Source organism: Meleagris gallopavo, chromosome 20 (assembly GCF_905368555.1).
Source record: "Meleagris gallopavo chromosome 20, MGAL_WU_HG_1.1, whole genome shotgun sequence".
Lineage (NCBI taxonomy): Eukaryota > Metazoa > Chordata > Aves > Galliformes > Phasianidae > Meleagris > Meleagris gallopavo.
This window is the reverse complement of record NC_139423.1, coordinates 545,254-567,830: the sequence shown is the minus strand read 5'-3', so window position 1 is coordinate 567,830 and position 22,577 is coordinate 545,254. Positions and strand designations below refer to the sequence as shown.

The window sequence follows — 22,577 nt, the reverse complement described above, 5'->3', positions numbered from 1 at the left end:
GAGCATGAACTGTGTGACAGTGATTGTGATGCTGTGCTTCTGCAGAGAGATGACAGCTCACTAACAGGTACTTTTTAGTACTGGAATTCACCAGATGCCAAGGTTAAATCTTCCATCACGCTTACTGACTCCCAAGAAGATCCATTCTTAAACTTTCCTAGGTGATCCTTGTATGGTCTGCCAGGATTGACTTCATTTGATCTTCTCTAGGCAGAAAAGATCAATCCATTTGAAATGGAGACCAGGCCAGTGGCAACTTTTCATGTCACTGCAACTGTCCAGGAGGTCATGTTCAGAGCAGCCCAGGGTAGAAGGAACAGAGGACTTAAACAGAAGCTCTGCATATGGTTCCATGGTAATTACATGGAGATATTGGATGTGGAATTTCTTTCAAACTAAACAGGCTACAAGGTTGATGCTGTTGCTCCAAAATGCAGAGATGAGAGTAGTTTGCATTGAACCACGAACTCAGGAGTCCTTGATCGTGCTCCACTGCCACACTTCAACACTGTCATGAGTGCTTCTGCCTCCTCTTTTTATGCTCACTGAACACAAGACAAGGAAAGTCAACATCATAACAGCAATTCTGTGATTCTATGATAACCAGGAGTTGGTGTTTGTAGGGCAGCATGGTTGTGCTTAGCAAGGCCTCTAAGTGTCTATCAGGTGTGAGTTATTTTGGTGCTGAGAAATAATTGCAGTTATGGATGTGCTTGACTGTTTCAGCATGAAAAAGGGATTGAATGAAGTAACTTCAAGGGAAAGTAGAACCATATTTGTTTATGGGTCTTTTTTTGTTTGTTTGTTTTGTTTTTATGCTTTTTTCCCCTCTGTTGTGTGAATTTTCCTTTGCTTTTCAAGAAATTGGAGATGGCAAGGCAAAATACTGTGTACTCTGAGGAGAACTGTGATGCAGTAGTGACAGACTCGGGGCTACAGTGAATGTTTTCTGGAGGAAAGATCCAGTGCTTCGTAACATACATCCATTGCAGCATCAGGAATCTGCTGTCTTGTGAAGATAGCATGTGAACAAATGAGGGGCCCTGGAGCCAGTCAGACATTTTACATGGCCATGGTTAGATCTCTGCTGCAGCCATACTAGATAGGGATTTAAACTACACTCTCAGAATTATGTTTAATTTTTAGGTAGTCCTATGTGCAGACAGGAGTTGGACTTAATAATTCTTGTGTAGCCTTTCCAACTCAGAATATTTTACAGGACCTTTCAGAAAATGGGGTATAATCTGTTTCCAGCATGTCTGGATGTCCTCTCCACTGTGGGAAACGTCAGCACTATGCTTACCATTGTACTGCCGTGCAGGACTGCGTGCATCCATGGATTTCTCACATTCTGCCTCTTCCAGCTGTGCTGTGGTTTCCTTCTAGTACCACTGGACTCCAGGCTCTACAGCAATGAAAACAGGGATGGCAGAACATCTGTAGTTGTCAGGATTCCTCTTCCCTTCTCCCATCAGGACATGGCTTCCTCCTCCTGCAGACCCCTCCCTTGTCAAGGACAAGTGCTGACTTGGCTGCCCCACACTTGGGCAGAGGAAGTGGGTCAGAGTTTTCTGGGGCTTAACCCATCTGGCTTTTGGATCCTGTAATTCAGATTACTGAGTACTCCTATGCATGAAGATGGAATGCGCAGTGGATCCTGTCACAGAAAAGTATTGCTTGTGTAGGAATGATAATCTCTATAAATAAAAATAAATCTGAAGCTCGTGATCTGTAGACAAGAGTTTTTTAAGGGATATCTGTCTGAGTATCCTTATGCCCAAGATTTTTAAATCTTGTGGGTGAAAATTCTTCAGTAGTTTGCCTGCAAGCATGATTTAATATGTTCTGCATCCTCCAAAAGAACAACTAGAGAATATGCTATAAAAAACCCCAACAAAATAACAATCAAAAAAACCAAAAGCAACAAAACAAAAACAAAACAAAACAAAAAACCCCCACAATTTTGGTCTTGTTTTCTCCTGAAAGATCTTCTGAACTGCCCATGTTGACCTCCCAGTCTTTTTCTATCTATTTTCTTCCAACAACCTTATCAGTTTCTACTCTCTTCAGATCTGGTACAAAGAATAAGGAGTTTTCCCTTTGAAATCTGCTCTGACAAGTAATGCGCCATTTTTTGTGAACAGTATGCACACAAATGTCAACGCTGCTGTTCACAATTTTCCTTCCACATCATTGTCTAATATCAACCTATTAAAGCTTCAGGGCAAAAATGATGGTTTTATACTCTATTTTGTTGGTGTGGAATGGAAAGTAGGCAAGACCCAAGACCCAAGTGTTTAGATAGTGCCAATGCAGCAAGGCAATTCTGGTGATTACACGCAGTAAGCACTGGATGCAGCGCTATCTGATACCAGAGACTGCACTCAGAAGTAGATTTATTTAGTACTGAAGATGCAGTTTTAATAGTTAAATCTCCTTACCTACAGTATCTTATCTTTATCTGATCAAAAAGCCCAGGAGGTTTGAGAAGTATGACTGCCTTTTACAAACACAAATGAAGGGCTGTCACTTTTTTCCTGTGTCCATTATTTCTGGTCTATTATAGTGCCTCTGATTTGTTCAGTACAGGCATCAGACTTACTACGCTATTGCTCTCTTGATTTCCCTGTAAGCCCTTTTAATACCATAGAATTCCATTAGTCACCTGAATTTCCAGGGAGCAGTTTCCATGCCAAGTTTGGAAATTTAATTTCATCTTTATTTGTCTAGATCTTTGGACATCTGCATCTGAGAAATAAGAAATAAAGTTTTTGCAGTAAAAGTGCTAATCTGCAGACAGGAGAATGAAATTGGCTTCGTCATCAGAAGCTAAGTCCATAATTGGCAGAAGAATAGCTGCAAATACAACATTTTGAAAGGGAGAAGGAGAACATGGTTGGAATCATGGTGGTATATTGTGCACAACTGGAACATGGGCATGGGAGGGTACAGGCTGCTTAGGAAGAATAGACAGGGAAGATGAGGAGGGGGATTTATGCTTTATGTTAAGGTACGCCTTGATTATGTAGTGCTGATGCTTGAAATTGTAGATGAGAACTGAGATGAGATGAAAATGAGGCAAATTTTGATAGGTCTGTTATAGACCCACTGTTTAAGACAAAGCTGGGAAAGACATTTACACACTAGCAGAAATCACTTCCTTAGAGAGGATTTCAGTCATGAGGTCACAGCTGAGAAAGCAACAGTACTGGACAAACAACTCTGGATTTCTCAAATGGTGCTAATGACAATATCCTAATGTAAATGATGGAGGGGCAATGCTGAGTTCTGGAAGCAGGAATGAACTGCTGTCAAATGTGCAGGTCAGTCTGAAAGTAATGTCTCCTATTTATTTCCATGGAAACTACAACAGATAAAAAGAGCACAGGAACACTATTTGAAAGAGCAAATTCTCAGGTACAAAGCACCATTTCTTAGCAGAGTCACCACCATCAGCTGTGCATTTCTGGCAGCAATGAACACGAGCCTGTATGCCGCACTCATAGAAGTCTGCACCTGTGGAAGTGACCCACTATTTCAAAGCACCTATCACAGTATTATTGCTGAAATGTATCACCCACCACATCACTGTGTTCACATCCACTGTTTTGTCTCCATAAATCAGCAAGCACTGATGGATGTGGATGGATGCCTTTTATTTGCATGGAGAAGCTCAGTGACACACCTTTGGTTCACATGCACTTTCATGACAGAGTGCCCCTTTGTTGCCATCTATTATAAGGCGAGAAGATGTAATAGAATATTGCTGCGAAGGTCCACCCTCTGCTGCCATCCCAAGAACATCTGCTTCTGATGTGGTCCAACAGAATGAAGTAGGAGGCCTTGCTTTTGGAGTAGCCCTCATATAATCCCAGATGGTAGTTCAGGCTGCATTAAACACGTGATGACTGTGTGAAGGAACTAGTGGAAAGTCAGGAAGGTAAGCAGCAGAATTTAGCACTTCAGACTTCATAAGACCAGAATTCACCTTATTCAGGGAACTGTTGATTCAGGGAATATGCTTGAAAGCAACTATGCAAAAGAAGACTGCTCAGGAGAGACAGCTAATGTTTAGAAAAAAAGTACTGAGACCTCAAGAACAAATCACCTTCTTCTTCAGGAAGACTAGCAATTTCATCTTAGCTTCCTGGTGACTTAAACCACAAAATTATACAAGATGTGGAAATTATACAAGATGGAAGAACTGGCAACAAAATAGTAGTATAAAAACGCTGCTTGGGTACGTAGGGAGATTAAGCATGTAACAGTTCTGTTATGATGCAAAAGAACACCCAGGGAAAATATGTCTCCCAATGAATTTAGGAGACCACCTGGTGCAAGATGATACAGAAAATACTTAAGTATGCAGCAACTTTTCTTCACCAGTCTTCACAGTCAAAACTTCCACTCAGACATCTGTATATTCCAGCAGTGTTTTTTTCCTCCTTTTTTTTTCTGATGATTAGCATACCTTTGCTCTGAACATTCACTGTAATACCATGAAGTGGCTGTTAATATACTAAAATTGAACTGCCTACTTTTTTTTTTTTGTTTTTGTGTTTTATTAACAGAATCATATAGCTTTTTTGGCTATTTTAACTCTTGCCTATAGTCATACTACAATTATTACCACATAGCAATTTTTCAGCATCATTTTGAACTATGTCCACAGATGCATTTGAATGAAGCAGCTCAAGACTGCTTTTCCTTCAGACTAATCCCTAGCTAGTGTTTTCATGAAGCACTCACTGACAGAGTTCACAAATACAGTTTTGCCACTACAACATAAAGTTAACATTTGCCCTTTCTATATGGAGTAGTTCTAGTCCCTATTGCTGTTGCATTCCTTGCTCTAGCAGCGTGGTACTCCTCTCCGAACTGCTAGTGATCACGTCCTGAGAGGGTAGTTGATGAGAAGTGAGAAGAGTCTTGGAGAAGGACTTGAAGCTGGAAACTTGAGGTAACCTACTCCTGAATTCCCTGAACAATGTAAGCATGGAGAAATGCTTACGTTTTCAATGCTCAACATGTCGTCTTCTCAATTTCCAAATATTTTAAGTACAGCCTATTTGATTTGAATCTGCTGTACAATTGAAAAGAAAGAGCAGCAAATGCCTCTGGCAGTGTATGTTCCTAATCATAGAATCATAGAATTGCTCAGGTTGGAAAAGACCTTAAAGATCATCGAGTCCAATCACGTCCTAACCATACTACCCTAACAGCCCTCCAATAATCATGCCCCTGAGCACCACATCCAAATAATAACCGAATGCCTCATTTTTTCCAAGAATCTACTAATGACTAGCTGCAGATCTCCTTTTCTCATACTGTCAGTGTTACACAAGACAGTCTGTTACCTCCGTAACTCTTGTATAGATAGTACTGTGGTGTTAAACTTTTTCTTGGATTGTGAACGCGTAAATATAAACATTTCGATGGGATGATAGTGCTGGATAGAGGATTTATTAGAATGCACAGTATCTGCAATGATATGCTGAGGTAATATGAGTGATTGTGTCTACAAACATGACTGGGTGAGGGATACTGTCCTGGGGAGTTGTAGGTAGGGAAGGGATTGGAGGCGTCTGTAACTCTGGTTTGACAAGAGGGGATTATTTATGTAGACGATACAAACATCAAATGCATGTTAAATGTGTAAGAGAGTGAACAGAGAGAAAGCAGAAGTTCTAGGGGAGTCCTTTTTTAATGACATACGCACAAAAGCATATATTATCTATGCATACATAAATATATATTTTAATTTGATATCTCAAAGTCAGCTAAGGAATCTGTTTAGAGTTCCATTTCAAACTAGAGTCTCCTGTTACTTGGAAGAGCCCCCTGAACTTCAACTCAACGTATTCTGAACCATCTCAGCTATTGTGACTTTCCTATATAGAAACTGCAGCTGTAATACATTTTGACTCCCTGATTTTTAGAACATACAAATGCAAAGCAGTTCTTAAAAACAATTTGCTGTTTTTTGACCTACCTTTCCTGTTGCTGTCAGTGTGTCTGTTCCTAAAGCATCATAGACATGCTATCATTCCCATTGTGTGACTGAAAAACTGTGATATAAACATACCAAGCAAACTGCCATGGGTCAAACAGCAAATCACTGAGAAAGCCAGCAATAGAAACCATAAGTTCCAGCATCCAAGTTCTCTAAGTGCCTTGAGTAGTCTAGATTTTCTCCTTAACACACTTGATAAATTATTTATAGATATATTCACATAGTCAGTAAGATATAAAACCATTCTAATTATATCATTCAAATCAAATGACAATTATGTCTGTAGTTTGCCAGACAATGCTTTGCCAAAGAAATTTTGCCAGAAATGTTTTGACCGAAGAAAGGGGGAGCATCTACAGCTTCTGCAGACGAGACACTATAAAATCTCACAGGGACAAGTCTGGCCTGTCTCCACAGAAGGCTTCAAGGTAAGAGCATGCATTTTGTGAGCTTGGAAAAAGAGGACACTGTCCTTGCAATAATCCAGTCAATTTATCCTGCCGCTGCCGACCATTTCCATTATGGACTGTCCATTGAACAAGAGTGTTTATATAATTTCAGTGCATGTCTGTAACTGCAATCTAGGAAATTTCTCTAAAACTCTTTGCTGCATCAAGAAACAACTGCCATTCCTATTTCACAGGATTGACCATTTTCCCCTACAGAAGTCAATTCTTAAAGGGCAATATACTAAATAATGCAATCCTACAGTACAGACTATTTACAGGATTATTTACAGCTGCATGATTTCTCTTGTATCAGCTTTGTATTGCTACACACTTGCTTAGGCTAGACTGTTGAAAACAGGAAGGATCTAAAAAGTGAAGTAACTTAATTAATAGTCTGCATGGTAATACTTTTTAAAAGGAAGTACTGTCTTAATGAATCATCATTCATAATTAAGGACCAGACAGAGAGTGGTTTTCTCTGGCTGTAGGTTCTTTTATGAGAAAGTCTCAAAACTGATCAGAATTCATCAAATTGAGATGCCAAATTGTAGTCAGTATTGAGATGATATTCTATTATTTATTGTTGAGGTTTTTTAGAAGTTCAAGTCTCTCTCTTGAGCAGGACTTAGAACTTTTAAGTTCAAGTCAGACTGAATGTAAGTGGTTGTTGCTAAGAGGCTATCTGGAATATTAACTAGAATTTTCTTAGCTTCAGAGTAAGGAATTTATCAGTGATCCACAACATTTTTTCCCCACCAGACTCTGTTAACGTGCCTTCAGTGAAGAGCAGCCATGGCTTCTTCAGATGCTGAGATGGCTGTCTTTGGAGAGGCAGCTCCCTACCTCCGAAAGTCAGAGAAGGAAAGAATTGAGGCCCAGAACAAGCCTTTTGATGCCAAGTCATCTGTCTTTGTGGCGCATCCTAAGGAATCCTTTGTGAAAGGGACAATCCAAAGCAGGGAAACAGGGAAGGTCACTGTCAAGACTGAAGCTGGAGAGGTGAGATAAAAGCAAACTTCAGATCAGCATTTAATCTCCACTTCGAGCTTTTAGCTGACATAGACAGATCTTTCACTTCCTTTACAGACTCTGACTGTGAAGGAAGATCAGGTCTTCTCCATGAACCCTCCCAAGTACGATAAAATTGAGGACATGGCCATGATGACCCACCTCCATGAACCCGCTGTGCTGTACAACCTCAAAGAGCGTTACGCAGCCTGGATGATCTACGTAAGTACCAGCAGCTCTCTTCCTTGGGTAGCGTAGCTGGGGAGGACTGCTGTGCCCGGCTGAGTGGAAGCCAACGTGCCGTGTCCCTTCCTCACAGACCTACTCGGGCCTCTTCTGTGTCACTGTCAACCCCTACAAGTGGCTGCCGGTGTACAACCCGGAGGTGGTGTTGGCCTACCGAGGCAAAAAGCGCCAGGAGGCCCCTCCACACATCTTCTCCATCTCTGACAACGCCTATCAGTTCATGCTGACTGGTGAGTGCCTGATCTCCTTCAAAGCAATCTGAACTGAAGAGTCCCATTGCTCTTACTGCACTATGTGACAAACCAGCACCAAACACCACAGAGCTGTATGACAGTAAGTGTAGGAGGAATCAATGTTAAGACAAGCTGGATCAGATGCACACAGCTTCAACACTGGGTGCTATTTACACTGTATTGTACCAAATCCTACATTTTCCTAGTGCAGAAGTAAAGCTGGACTCAGAGTTTGTTACTATTTTCCAATGATGGAAGAGAAAGCATTATTGCTCTAGACAGTCGTTTACTTTGAACACAGGTAGGCATTTTGCCTAGATTCCTTGAATCTAGAACTGTGTGAAGGGCAAGAGGATACACAGTTTGTGTGAGGACCACGCGCCCCTGACAGCTGTATGCCTCCATTTGTGCTGCCACTGAGGGATATGGAAGCAAATCCATTTCTTTTTCCTGGGAATTGGTGCTTCAAAAGAAGCTCCAACTTACAGCTTTGCTTTTAAGTCAGCGCAGTGCTTCTCTGGACAATGGTTAAACTTTCCTTTTGCCTCTTTCACAGACCGCGAGAATCAGTCGATCCTGATCACGTAAGTACGCTCCCTGCTCGGGTCCCTGCGGGGCTGCCCTGTGCCCTGTGTGTACCTTCTCCCTGACCTCACGCTCTCTGCTTCTCTGTTTGGTTTGACAGCGGAGAATCCGGTGCAGGGAAGACTGTGAACACAAAACGTGTCATCCAGTACTTTGCAACAATTGCAGCCAGCGGAGATAAGAAGAAGGAGGAGCAGTCTGGCAAAATGCAGGTACATTAAGAGATGCTGGCTTGAATCAATGTTTATTCTGTTCCTAGCATGAATTTTGGAAAATAATAATTATCCAGGAATAATTGTTATCCTGTAGGGAACACTTGAGGATCAAATCATCAGTGCCAACCCGCTGCTGGAGGCCTTTGGAAATGCCAAGACTGTGAGGAATGACAACTCCTCACGCTTTGTATGTCGCTACTCCCCTTACAGTAATGATGGGGCTAGTGATATTCTTAAATAAGGAGTTGTCCAAAGAAGCCATCCAGGTTGAATGCTCCTCTGTTTCCTCAACAGGGTAAATTCATCAGAATCCACTTTGGGGCCACAGGAAAACTGGCTTCTGCTGACATTGAAACTTGTAAGAGATGCTCCTGGCCTGCTCCATTCCTTCCCAAATTCCCACCTCCGTGTCCTGTCTTGTACCTAACTCTCCCTTCCTTGACAGATCTGCTGGAGAAGTCCAGGGTCACTTTCCAGCTCAAGGCAGAAAGAAGCTACCACATCTTTTATCAGATCATGTCCAACAAGAAGCCAGAGCTAATAGGTAGGAAGGATCATTACATCTTTTTGGAGATGATCACCAAGCAACTGTTTTCTCTACTGCCCAGCTGAAAAACCAAGTCTGTGTCCTTTCTACCTCTGCTTTCAGACATGCTCCTTATTACTACCAACCCCTATGACTACCACTTTGTGAGTCAAGGTGAGATTTCTGTTCCCAGCATTGATGACCAAGAAGAGCTTATGGCTACAGATGTGAGTAACATACAAAACAGGTAATTTTATGGACGGCGGCTCTGGTACAAATTTATTTATTTTACTGAGTCTGTTGCCAGAGCGCCATTGACATCCTGGGCTTCACTGCTGATGAAAAGACTGCCATCTACAAGCTGACAGGGGCTGTCATGCACTATGGGAACTTGAAGTTCAAGCAGAAACAGCGAGAGGAGCAGGCAGAGCCAGATGGCACAGAAGGTATCAGCTAACTCAACAAACTCTGCAAAGGATACAGTATTAGAATAAAAAAAATAGAATTCAATGGTTATGTAATTTTTGATACACCTACCTCATCTATCATATTTCTGTTTTAATTCTATGACTACTTGCTAAACAAAAATCTGGTGTGCACTGGCAGGAATTCAGGAACCATAGGTGCCTGCTGCCATAATGTTATTGGTCATACATTTGTTAGGATAGATTTATATTTTGGGGTAATGAAGTGCTCTAGTTGTAATGGCTCTAACATCTATTCATCCTCACATGTTGAGAAGGAACACATATGTGAGATGCATATTTGATTCCTCTCCTGTACAGACCTAAAGTTCACACCTCCAGTTCTCTGAATCAAGACTCACTTGCTATAGGAATAGAAAGTGTGAAGTATCACAGTCATGTCTGAAAAAGGGTAAAAGCAGTGAGTTCTCCTTAATAACATTTGTAGAAACCAAAGCTTAGAAAGGACTATGCATCGTATAGAGAACACAGACATTAGCTTTGTAGCTTTGACTCAAATACTTGCAAATTTTTAACAGAGAACATGGCTGTTACTTTTGAGACAATCTCTAAGGACCAAACTTCAGGCACCGTCCAACATTTAATTCTCTTCTCACTCTTTCTTGGTGCTTAGTTGCAGACAAGGCTGCCTACCTGATGGGTCTGAACTCAGCAGACCTGCTCAAAGCGTTGTGCTACCCTCGAGTCAAAGTTGGGAATGAGTATGTGACCAAAGGTCAAACTGTGCAGCAGGTAAGAAACAGTAACCTGAAACCATGCTTTGAATTAAGAGCTCTTTGATTCTCCTCTGCTGTGCATGGTAAATGCAAACATCTGCCTTTGCTTTAGGTGCACAATGCTGTAGGTGCTCTGGCAAAGGCTGTCTATGAGAAGATGTTCTTGTGGATGGTTCTTCGCATCAACCAACAGCTGGACACCAAGCAGCCCAGGCAGTACTTCATTGGTGTCCTGGACATCGCTGGCTTTGAGATCTTTGATGTGAGTAGCACAGTTTTCCTAGCAGTTTCTTAAAATGGCGATTGAGAATAAAGGGAATTCTGAGACATATTTAAGAGAAGATATAATCCTCCTGCACTTTTTGCTTGGAATTACTTTTTCCTTAACCACAGAAAAAAAAGAAAAAGAAAAAGAAAAAGAAAAAGAAAAAGAAAAAGAAAGAAAAAAAAGAGGAAGAGGCCTTAAACTATAATCCATGAAGAAGAACTGGGATTACACAGCAAAAAATCTTGCTATTATTCCTGAACCTTGCAAACATTTTTTGCAACTCTTTTTACTTTTGGCAGTTCAACAGCTTTGAGCAGCTGTGCATCAACTTCACCAATGAGAAACTGCAACAGTTTTTCAACCACCACATGTTTGTGCTGGAGCAAGAGGAGTACAAGAAGGAAGGCATTGAATGGACATTCATTGACTTTGGGATGGACCTGGCTGCATGCATTGAGCTCATTGAGAAGGTATATTTCCATCAGCAAAAAAAGATGAGCCTCAGTTAATTTTCTCTGTCAAATGGTTGTGAAATACACAGAAACAACCCTTTCTTTGGACTCTACCTTCTTTTTAATCAAAAGTTGCCTCCTTTTTTATCTGTTTCTCTGTCCTATCTGTTGTGATATCTCCCAGCCCATGGGCATCTTTTCCATCCTGGAAGAGGAGTGCATGTTCCCAAAGGCAACTGACACCTCTTTCAAGAACAAGCTCTATGACCAGCATCTGGGCAAGTCCAGCAACTTCCAGAAGCCCAAGCCTGCCAAAGGCAAGGCTGAGGCCCACTTCTCCCTGGTGCACTATGCTGGCACAGTGGACTACAACATCTCTGGCTGGCTTGAGAAGAACAAGGACCCCCTGAACGAAACTGTCATTGGGTTGTACCAGAAGTCATCTGTGAAGACACTGGCCTTACTGTTTGCTACCTATGGTGGAGCAGATGCAGGTTAGTTCTGTAAATTCTATCCTTTCATAAATGTTTAAAGTTAATTAGAGCAGGGAACACTGAATGTCTAATGTTATTTGGTGTTCTACACTCTCCAATATGCAGAATCCATGTTAAGTACTCTTCATTTTTATCATTTGCAGAGGCTGGTGGAGGCAAAAAGGGTGGCAAGAAGAAGGGTTCTTCTTTCCAAACTGTTTCGGCTCTTTTCCGGGTACAGTACTGTATTCCTTATCTCTTTGTAACATGGAGAAAGGCTAAAAGCAATATTAAATATTAAGGTGCTACTTTTGTATTACTGTGAAGTTGATAAAATTATTCTCATTACTGTTTTTTTCAAGATTAATTTTAATATTGCTAAAATGTATTGTTCAAAATCAAGCATTTAGGCTTCAGTGATTAAGAAAATTGAATCTTATTTTAGTTTGTTTGTTTTGAGAAGATTGTACTGTTTTTTTAAGTCTTTGGGTCAGACTTCAACTGTAATTTTAGCATACCTGCATTTCTATGAGGCTTGTATTATGGTGAATTCAGAGTCTCCTTAGAAACATTTTCCAAGAAGGTATTTAACTTATTTAAAAACAGAATAAAACTGATTTTTACTCAAATAGATTAGCTTTAGTAGGTAGAACACAAAACAACTTCATTTCTTTGTGTGGAAGTGAGAAACTGTATAATAGTTTCCACTGGATTAACAGCACTATAGCAGTATATCAGAATTCAATAATGACATTAACTGTCTACAAATGGAATAAATGTTTGAGCTTTGTGGCTTTACTGGAGTGTTTGGAAGCATAGCTAATTCTGACAAGTCTCAAGAGTCATTCCCATAAGCTTGATATATCAGACACTAGACAAAACTGACATTACTTACTGATCCCTCTAGGAGAACTTAAACAAGCTGATGACCAACCTACGGAGCACTCACCCACATTTTGTCCGCTGCATCATCCCAAATGAAACAAAAACACCTGGTGAGAAGCTTAAGGAAAAAGAGATTTTCCACTTCTACAACCATTCCCTCTTTGTAGAAAACTGGTATTCATTTATGCAATGAATTGTTAGGTGCCATGGAGCATGAACTGGTGCTGCACCAGCTGCGCTGTAACGGCGTGCTGGAGGGGATCAGGATTTGCAGGAAAGGCTTCCCCAGCAGAGTCCTCTATGCAGACTTTAAACAGAGGTAAAAGCCTTTCTCTCCTTACTGACTTCAGCTATGCTGAGCACCCTGTACAACTGATTAAACCCACTCTATTTCCTACTCTATGCACTGCACAGAATTTCTTTATTCTTTTCAAAAAAGAAACTAATGCTATGGACTCATCTCCATAAATATCAGCTTCACTAGTACTGAGGTTCCGCACACATCTGTTTCATACAAATGACAGAAATAATTAGCATGAAAACAGTACCTGTAAAACTATAATTTCTCCCACAAAATATCAAGGCATTCAATACAAGCAGTGGTTTGGTTGTTGAATACACCCTAATCTGTTTTTGACTGCAGATACAAGGTTCTTAATGCCAGTGCCATTCCCGAGGGACAGTTCATTGATAGCAAGAAAGCTTCTGAGAAACTCCTTTCATCTATTGATGTGGACCACACCCAATACAAATTTGGTCACACCAAGGTACCAACTCTCCTCAACACAGTCCCTGTATTTGTGTTTTGTTCTACCTGACAGTGATGCACTGCAATGTTCTGTTTCTTCAGGTGTTCTTCAAAGCTGGGCTGCTGGGACTCCTGGAGGAGATGAGGGATGAGAAGCTGGCACAGCTCATCACTCGCACACAGGCCAGGTGCAGGGGCTTCCTGATGAGAGTGGAGTACCAGAGAATGGTGGAGAGGAGGTAGGTGTTTCCCATCTTCACTTAAAGGCACTGTACTTTGGGGAAAGTCCTAGTGATCATATCTCACAAAATAATCAAATGTACATTTTAATTATGCTTCAGAGAGTCCATCTTCTGCATCCAGTACAATGTTCGTGCATTCATGAATGTCAAGCACTGGCCCTGGATGAAGCTGTTCTTCAAGATCAAGCCCCTGCTGAAGAGCGCAGAGTCTGAGAAGGAGATGGCCACCATGAAGGAAGAGTTTGAGAAGACCAAGGAAGAGCTTGCAAAGTCTGAGGCAAAGAGGAAGGAGCTGGAGGAGAAAATGGTGTCCCTGCTGCAGGAGAAAAATGATCTGCAGCTCCAAGTGCAGGCTGTGAGTTTATCATTCACTACCACAGAGAAAACAAGTTTGCATGTTCAGATTTTTCTTCATCAAACAGAAGGTCAGGTTACAGAAGACCAGAAGTCAGAAATTTGAAGATTTATCAATCATTTCTATGCACTGTTTAGGAAACAGGTGTTTCCTCATGACATACTCTTGATACTCTTGAATGCCCATACAAAGAATAAGTGAACATGAAGTTGGAGTCACTGCTTTTGTTTTCAGCTAAAGAAGTGATCTACAGCTAGTAAACATGAAATACTCAGAGTAGAGTTCTACCTAAGCCCTCGACACCCACTGAGCAATTGAATTCTACAGAGGCTGTCTTTATAGCACCAGGATGTAGAACAGTGAATTCCTTCTGGAGTGTAAATGTAAGCCAGAGTTGAAAGTAGTGTAAACTGTTCAGGGGAAGCCATCTACCCTTTTCTTATTTACTATTAACTAATCATTCGCTCAGAAATTGGGAAATACATCTTCTAATTTCCACTTAGTTTGAGAAGATACAGACACCGAGTCCATGTTTCTGAGAAACAGTCACACCATCTGTGGGTCTTTTTCTTTCCTCTGTTGTTAATTACATAATAGAGCTCTATGTGTTTTTGACTTAATTAGGATGAATCAAGGTCAAATTATAATGAAAACAAAAATTATATAAATTTAATAAACGTATAGAGACTCCCTTTTTTCCATTAAATTATTTCTTAGATTACCAAAACTATTACTCCCCACAAAAAAGTTTTTTCTACAGAATTAAATCACAAAAGAAAATATATTCAATACAGCATTTTTGAAGAAGAAAAAGTCTTTAAAATCTTTATTTACTGTGAGAATTTCTCACACTTACCCAATCCCAAACCCAGGAGAAAAAAATTCAGAATCAATAGTTTCCAGAGAAAGGCTGTATACCCTTCTCAAAAACAAACAAACAAACAAAAACAACAAATTCAGCAAAATAAGTCAGTTGTGTGAGTAATAGTCAATTTCAGCCCTGCTTTTAAGACATACTTAGAAAACTTCAGAACATAAATGAAGAAAACATGTGTCTTCCCATCAGGAAGCAGATAGCTTGGCTGATGCTGAGGAAAGGTGTGATCAGCTCATCAAAACCAAAATCCAGCTGGAAGCCAAAATTAAGGAGGTGACAGAACGGGCTGAGGATGAGGAGGAAATTAATGCTGAGCTGACAGCCAAGAAGAGGAAACTGGAGGATGAATGTTCAGAGCTGAAGAAAGATATAGATGACCTGGAGTTAACGTTGGCCAAGGTTGAGAAGGAAAAGCATGCCACCGAAAACAAGGTATGAGGCAGAAGTTGTCACTCTGGAAAGAATTCTGTTGTGATACACAGTATTAAATTGTAAACAACATTTTTCATATACATTTACTTTCCACTTGTCAAAGGTGAAAAACCTCACAGAGGAGATGGCAGCCCTGGATGAGACCATTGTGAAGCTGACAAAAGAGAAGAAAGCCCTCCAAGAGGCCCATCAGCAGACACTGGATGACCTGCAGGCTGAAGAGGACAAAGTCAATACGCTGACCAAAGCTAAAACCAAGCTGGAGCAGCAAGTGGACGATGTAAGAACAAAAGCTTAGGGCTATTATGGGACTGTTGTGGAGATAAACATGGCAGGCAGAGCACTATGATCTCATTCTGTTTAGCTGGAAGGGTCCCTGGAACAAGAGAAGAAGCTGCGCATGGACCTTGAGAGAGCAAAGAGGAAACTTGAAGGAGACCTGAAGTTGGCCCATGATAGCATAATGGATTTGGAAAATGATAAACAGCAGCTGGATGAGAAACTGAAGAAGTAAGTGAGGCTGTGGGACACCTGAGTGTTGGTGGGTACACTTAGATGTTTTTTTCAGGCACTAACACCACTTAACTTGTGCAAAAGGAAAGACTTTGAAATCAGCCAAATCCAGAGCAAAATTGAGGATGAGCAAGCCCTGGGCATGCAGTTACAGAAGAAGATCAAGGAGCTGCAGGCAAGTCTCTGGTCCTTCCCTTCTGCCCTTCAGAAAACATCTGAAGGAGAAGGACATGGGTGTGAAGGGTTCCTGATGTTCCCCAGGCCCGTATTGAGGAACTGGAGGAGGAAATCGAGGCAGAGCGAACCTCTCGGGCCAAAGCAGAGAAGCACCGAGCTGACCTCTCCAGGGAGCTGGAGGAGATCAGTGAGCGCCTGGAGGAAGCAGGAGGGGCTACGGCAGCTCAGATTGAGATGAACAAGAAGCGCGAGGCAGAATTCCAGAAGATGCGCCGTGACCTCGAAGAGGCCACGCTGCAGCACGAAGCCACGGCTGCCGCCCTGCGGAAGAAGCATGCGGACAGCACAGCGGAGCTTGGGGAGCAGATCGACAACCTGCAACGAGTCAAGCAGAAGCTGGAGAAGGAGAAGAGTGAGCTGAAGATGGAGATTGATGACTTGGCCAGCAACATGGAGTCTGTCTCCAAAGCTAAGGTATAGGATACTTTAGGCTTATTATCCTATGACCAAATACATGATTCTGAACCTTTAAATTGCAATTTGCAATCATACCCAGTAGTGTCAATTTTCATAACAAGAGCATCATGCCAAAATGTAATGATATTCTTCTTTTCCCTAAATGTTTTTCATACCTAGGCAAATCTGGAGAAGATGTGCCGCACACTGGAAGATCAGCTGAGTGAGATTAAGACAAAGGAGGAAGAGCATCAGCGCATGATCAATGACCTCAATACTCAAAGAGCTCGACTGCAGACAGAAGCCGGTAAGGTATCCATACACTCCCATAGAATGGAAGGATTTGCAAGTAATTCTGCCAAGAAAAGTGTCATGTTGTATTCAAGCTGGCTTATCCTCTATAAACTAGTATAAAGTGTTACAAGCGCATCTTGTTTTAGTATTTCTCTTGAAACTACAGTCTATCTGTAAAATTTTCCAGGTGAATATTCACGGCAGGTGGAAGAAAAAGATGCTTTGATATCTCAGTTATCAAGAGGCAAACAGGCATTTACTCAACAGATTGAGGAATTAAAGAGACATCTAGAGGAAGAAATAAAGGTACCTCCTGTAGCTGGGTAGGCTTGGGATTCAGCTAATTTTTTTCTTAAATAAATCCTATAACTCTATATAAAATCAAAATGTTTATTTTGCACATTTTGAAACTGGTGGACAGGTTTGCAAACCACCCTATCTATTAGGGGAAGAAAGTCAATGGAGGCATCACCTCCAAACTGGATATAAAAGCAGGAAAATACATCCTTAGATTTTCAGTTGATGTAATGATGGTGTATACTGTTTATATACCATTGATTAATGCTGTATAAACAAGGCTGATATATATCTATATAAACAGAGTTTCTATTTTACTTTAATACAGTAAGACAATCAGAACAAATTTCAAAGAATTCACCCTAATGTTTTTTATTTAGAATCTACCCATCATATCTCCTGAACAAACATTCCATGTTCTGATGATTGAACTGTTAAGAAACTTTTGAGAATATATACACACTTTTTCACATTGAACGGACCGCAGATTTCTGATTCAAATTGTTTTAAACAATTTTTCCTTTCTCACCATCGTACTGTTTCACAGGCTGTTCATTGCCTTAATTCAATTTTCTGCACAGGCCAAGAATGCCCTGGCCCACGCCTTACAATCTGCCCGCCATGACTGTGACTTGCTCCGGGAACAATACGAGGAGGAGCAGGAAGCCAAGGGTGAGCTGCAGCGTGCCCTGTCCAAGGCCAACAGCGAAGTGGCCCAGTGGAGAACCAAATACGAGACGGACGCTATTCAGCGCACAGAGGAGCTGGAGGAGGCCAAGTATGTGGGGAGAGTGGTGAGTGGGGAGGTAGAAGACAAAAAAGAGGAAGACTAACATGATAAATATGAACAGACAAATGTGATACTATGAAGAAACCCAAACTGTGCTTTAGAGCAGAGTGGTGGCTGTGGTACACGATAAGCTATGAAACAGATATTTGAAAAATGTAAAGCAAAATATTCCTCCGACACAGGGAATAGTAAACACACTATAAGAATGGCAGACATAGAGGGCATATGTATTATTCAAAACAGGGAAACAGAACTGGGAAGACAACAGCAGGTTTAGAGATTCCTTTCAGTGCTGGTGATTAGTGTCCATAGTACATGAATAGGTAAATCAAGGACTTGTCAAAATCCTATCAAGCACAGAGCATGGACTCTTCTTTGCTCCCAAATCATTACCTGTGCTCATCTTGCAGGAAGAAACTGGCACAGCGCCTGCAGGATGCAGAGGAACACGTTGAAGCCGTGAATGCCAAATGTGCTTCCCTGGAAAAGACAAAGCAGAGGCTGCAGAATGAGGTGGAGGACCTGATGATTGACGTGGAGCGAGCAAATGCTGCCTGCGCAGCTCTGGACAAGAAGCAGAAGAACTTTGACAAGGTATTCTGGGCTCCAGCCCTGCGTTTCCTGAGCAGAACATGACTGCCACATCCGTACTCATGATCTGTTGCTCCTCAGATCCTGGCGGAATGGAAGCAGAAGTACGAGGAAACGCAGGCTGAGCTGGAGGCCTCCCAGAAGGAGTCTCGCTCCCTCAGCACAGAGCTGTTCAAGATGAAGAATGCCTATGAGGAGTCCCTGGACCACCTGGAAACGCTGAAGCGTGAGAACAAGAACTTGCAGCGTAAGTCGCTCAGCCTTTCGTGCTGGCAGGGCTTTCTCAGAAGCTTTCCTGCCCACCTTTCCACCTGGGTCTGTGCCTGCAGGGATGGGAGCAGACCTGTTATGCTGGTGTCACAGGGCCTTTCCCTGTATCCTCTATATCTGACCATGTGAATGTTCATTCTTCTCTACAGAGGAGATTTCTGACCTCACGGAGCAGATTGCAGAGGGAGGAAAGGCAATTCATGAGCTGGAGAAAGTCAAGAAGCAGATTGAGCAGGAGAAGTCTGAAATCCAGGCTGCCTTGGAGGAAGCTGAGGTACATGCTCATAATAACTGGTATCCACACTAAAAGTATCAGCAATGAGGCAATCTGGTGAGAAAGGCATGGTTGTCCTCTGTTCTGGCTACAGAGCGTATCTACTTCAGATTTCTTGAGATATTCTGTAATCAGATAGAAAGTAAGAAGCCGTTTTACTTTACTTATAAATGATGACAATTATGTGTCCAGGCCTCCCTGGAACACGAAGAGGGGAAGATCCTGCGCCTCCAACTGGAGCTCAACCAGGTCAAGTCTGAGATTGACAGGAAGATAGCTGAGAAAGATGAGGAAATTGACCAGCTGAAGAGAAACCACCTCAGAATTGTGGAGTCCTTGCAGAGCAGCCTGGATGCTGAGATCAGGAGCAGGAATGAAGCCCTGCGGCTGAAGAAGAAGATGGAGGGAGACCTGAATGAAATGGAGATCCAGCTGAGCCATGCCAACCGTGTTGCCGCAGAGGCACAAAAGAACCTGAGAAACACGCAGACAGTGTTGAAGGTGTGTTCAGCAAAATACACCTAAGGGAATGTCTTCCCTGATATTTTAGTTACCTGGGTTTGCTGTGCCTCTTGTCATTTCTCTTGCCTCTTTTACAGGATACACAAATACATTTGGATGACGCCCTCAGGTCACAGGAGGACCTGAAGGAGCAGGTGGCCATGGTGGAGCGCAGAGCAAACCTGCTGCAGGCTGAGATTGAGGAGCTACGGGCAGCCCTGGAGCAGACGGAGCGCTCGAGGAAAGTGGCTGAGCAGGAGCTTCTGGATGCAAGTGAGCGTGTGCAGCTCCTCCATACCCAGGTGAGGCCTCAATGGTCAAACTAGTTGTGTAGACACTGTTATAGTGGCAGGAAATAGTGGTGCCAACGATGAAAACATGGTCACAGTCCATCACCTTAGCCCACCACTGAAATTGTGTAAGCAGCCATTTAACAAAGAATTCCACATTCAACATGTAAAGGTTGAAGACTAAAGAACTGGTTTAGACTGTAGCTGGTGTGCTTCAGGTCTCAGAGTACAAGTCTTGCAATCTCTGTTTGTACAGAACACCAGCTTGATCAACACCAAGAAGAAACTAGAAACAGACATTGCCCAAATTCAGAGCGAAATGGAAGATACCATCCAGGAAGCCCGCAATGCTGAAGAGAAGGCCAAGAAGGCCATCACCGATGTGAGTCAGGGCTCTTTCACTGCTGACGGCCAACGCATTTCCCCCAAGAGGTCTCTGACTCCAACCTGGCTTTGCTGCTGCTTTGCCTCTCCAGGCGGCCATGATGGCAGAAGAGCTGAAGAAGGAGCAGGACACCAGTGCCCACCTGGAGAGGATGAAGAAGAACCTGGACCAGACGGTGAAGGACCTGCAGCACCGTCTGGATGAGGCGGAGCAGCTGGCCCTGAAGGGAGGCAAGAAGCAAATCCAGAAGCTGGAGGCCAGGGTGCGTAGGACTGGTATTTGTGCAAGCGTGTGCAATCCCAGGTCAGCGATAGCAGGGAAGCTCCAATGATGGGTTTCTCATTGCAGGTACGGGAGCTGGAAGGGGAGGTTGATGCTGAGCAGAAGCGCAGCGCTGAAGCCGTGAAGGGTGTGCGCAAGTACGAGAGGAGGGTGAAGGAGCTGACCTACCAGGTAAGGTTGATGGCATCTTTGTGTTGACACATCCATCTGACAGAAAGTCAAGGCATTTCTCCATGAAGTCCTAGAGGAAATGTCATTTTGTGGTGTGGGGAAAATCAATTCTCTCTCTTTCCTGCTTACTATCTGCTTTAGTCTGAGGAAGACCGGAAGAATATTCTTAGACTCCAGGATCTGGTGGACAAACTGCAGATGAAGGTGAAATCCTACAAGAGACAAGCTGAGGAGGCTGTAAGTATTTCTGGTAGAGTTGACAAATACAACTTTCTGAGGTGGAACAGAAAATATATCAGGGAGTTGGAAAGCATAGAAACTGGCGAATAATGATGGTTTCAATTGGATATTGTTTTTTGTTTACCTTCAAGAGACTCCTCCTTATGAAGCCTCTGAGGGATGGTTTACCTAGAGAAGTTTAATGGCTCTAGTAACATATTCCTGATAATATAACTGGATTTGCTTTCTTTGGGCCATGCTGTTTTCATGGGTAAACTGAGAGATGTACTGCAGTTTCTTTCATACTGGAGGGCAGACTGGCTGATTGGGCTCACAGCCCAATAAATTTCTGAGGTCTGATTCCTTCCTCCACACAGCCAAGTACAGACAAATTTTGCTGACCTATGATGAGTAGTTGATTTGAGAGGGGGAGATTTAGGACATCTTAACTGACTTATCTCTTCCACGTTCCGCACCTTATATTAGGGATTGCAGAACTAGGATACTGAACCAGAAGAGGAGATAGAAATTTGTAGTTCATCTGCTGAACTGGAAATAAGTTTCCATTTTCTCTGCAAAGCAAACAACTTCCTAAAAAAAGTAGTGAGTTAAGAGTTACTTCCCACAGAGACTGGGAGTGTGGATTGCAAAAGGTTTGTATGGCTATGGAAAGAGATATCATGCAGTTACATATCAGTGCTGTCACAGCAAATGTGGAGAAGGAGTGTGAAAACTACACTCATGAGTGGCACAAGAAGGCAGTTCCCTATGGATCACTTATAAACCCACATGGGGAACAAGCATTCTTCCATAGCCCAAACTTTGTAGTATGAAGACTAAACAGACGGCCAAAAGTACACTAGACTGTTGAGCTATGCCTCTTCCAGACACAATCTGGACTGCAAAAGTGAGATAAGAATTCAAAAACTGCTTTCCTTAGTTCAGATAGGATAATTTAAATAAGTGAAAATGAAAAGGTCTTTGGGAGGGTTCTGGGTCAGCAATGGGAGAACAGGAGGTCTGTGCTTTGGGCTGGGGAGCCACCACAGCCCCAGAAAGTCTGTGCACAGGAGGACTGAAAATGTTGTCTTGGGTCCTCACCACCAACTCCTTGTCCTTGTACAGGAGGAGCTGTCCAATGTCAACCTCTCCAAGTTCCGCAAGATCCAGCACGAGCTGGAGGAAGCCGAGGAGCGGGCTGACATTGCAGAGTCACAGGTCAACAAGCTCCGTGTAAAGAGTCGGGAGTTTCACAGTAAGAAGATAGAAGGGGAAGAGTGAGGATGTCATGAGGCAGCAAAGCAGCCTGAGGAATGCACAAAATGTGAACCCTCTGTCACTTTCTTTTGCAATGTCTTTGTAACCATGTCAATGTCTAGAGAATAAAAAACATAGATTAATATACACATGAGCTACCAACAGTGGCTTCCTTGTTGTTGTTATTTTCTTTTTCTTCTTCTATTCCTTTTTCTCTGATTTTCCTTTTCCTTTTTTCTTTTCCTTTTCCTTCTTCTTTTTCTATTTGGAATTTTTTCTTTTTCTTTTTTTTTTCTTTTTTTTTTTGTTTTAATTTCCTTTTTCTTTTTTGTTTCCTTTTTCTTTTTCATTTGAATAAGCTTGGGATATTACAGATGCAGCTACATACATTGTTTTCAAGCTCTTTGCTCTACTCTTGCCCTCACATATTCTTAATGCTTCTCCCAGTGTCCTGTCAGCACAGCTTAGTGCCATGTGAGTGGCAAGAGAGCGATCCCTTTCCTTTTCCCTTCCCTGCTATGAGTTGTGATCATGGCAATGACAGATCTCTAACTAAGCTCTCTAGCTAAGCTATCAGATGGCGCAGTGTATCACACCATGAT

The 22,577-nt window shown here is 42.2% G+C and overlaps 1 protein-coding gene across 1 annotated transcript; it reads left to right on the top strand.

Moving 5' to 3' along the window:
• Positions 1-7,221: 7,221 nt before the first annotated feature.
• Positions 7,222-22,139, top strand: LOC104913742 (myosin heavy chain, skeletal muscle, adult-like). Its single transcript, XM_085240383.1, has 38 exons — positions 7,222-7,461; positions 7,549-7,692; positions 7,790-7,946; positions 8,506-8,533; positions 8,635-8,746; positions 8,844-8,936; positions 9,044-9,107; positions 9,195-9,293; positions 9,399-9,502; positions 9,583-9,721; positions 10,374-10,492; positions 10,589-10,738; positions 11,044-11,214; positions 11,381-11,690; positions 11,834-11,904; positions 12,577-12,664; positions 12,756-12,873; positions 13,198-13,321; positions 13,405-13,541; positions 13,644-13,899; positions 14,966-15,208; positions 15,312-15,488; positions 15,573-15,718; positions 15,806-15,896; positions 15,983-16,372; positions 16,535-16,661; positions 16,836-16,954; positions 17,527-17,723; positions 18,146-18,329; positions 18,408-18,573; positions 18,746-18,870; positions 19,063-19,371; positions 19,470-19,673; positions 19,918-20,043; positions 20,138-20,308; positions 20,395-20,499; positions 20,641-20,736; positions 21,844-22,139. The coding sequence occupies exons 1-38, from the start codon at positions 7,255-7,257 to the stop codon at positions 21,997-21,999; spliced, it is 5,823 nt and encodes a 1,940-aa protein (XP_085096509.1). The 5' UTR covers positions 7,222-7,254; the 3' UTR covers positions 22,000-22,139.
• The last annotated feature ends 438 nt before the right edge of the window (positions 22,140-22,577 follow it).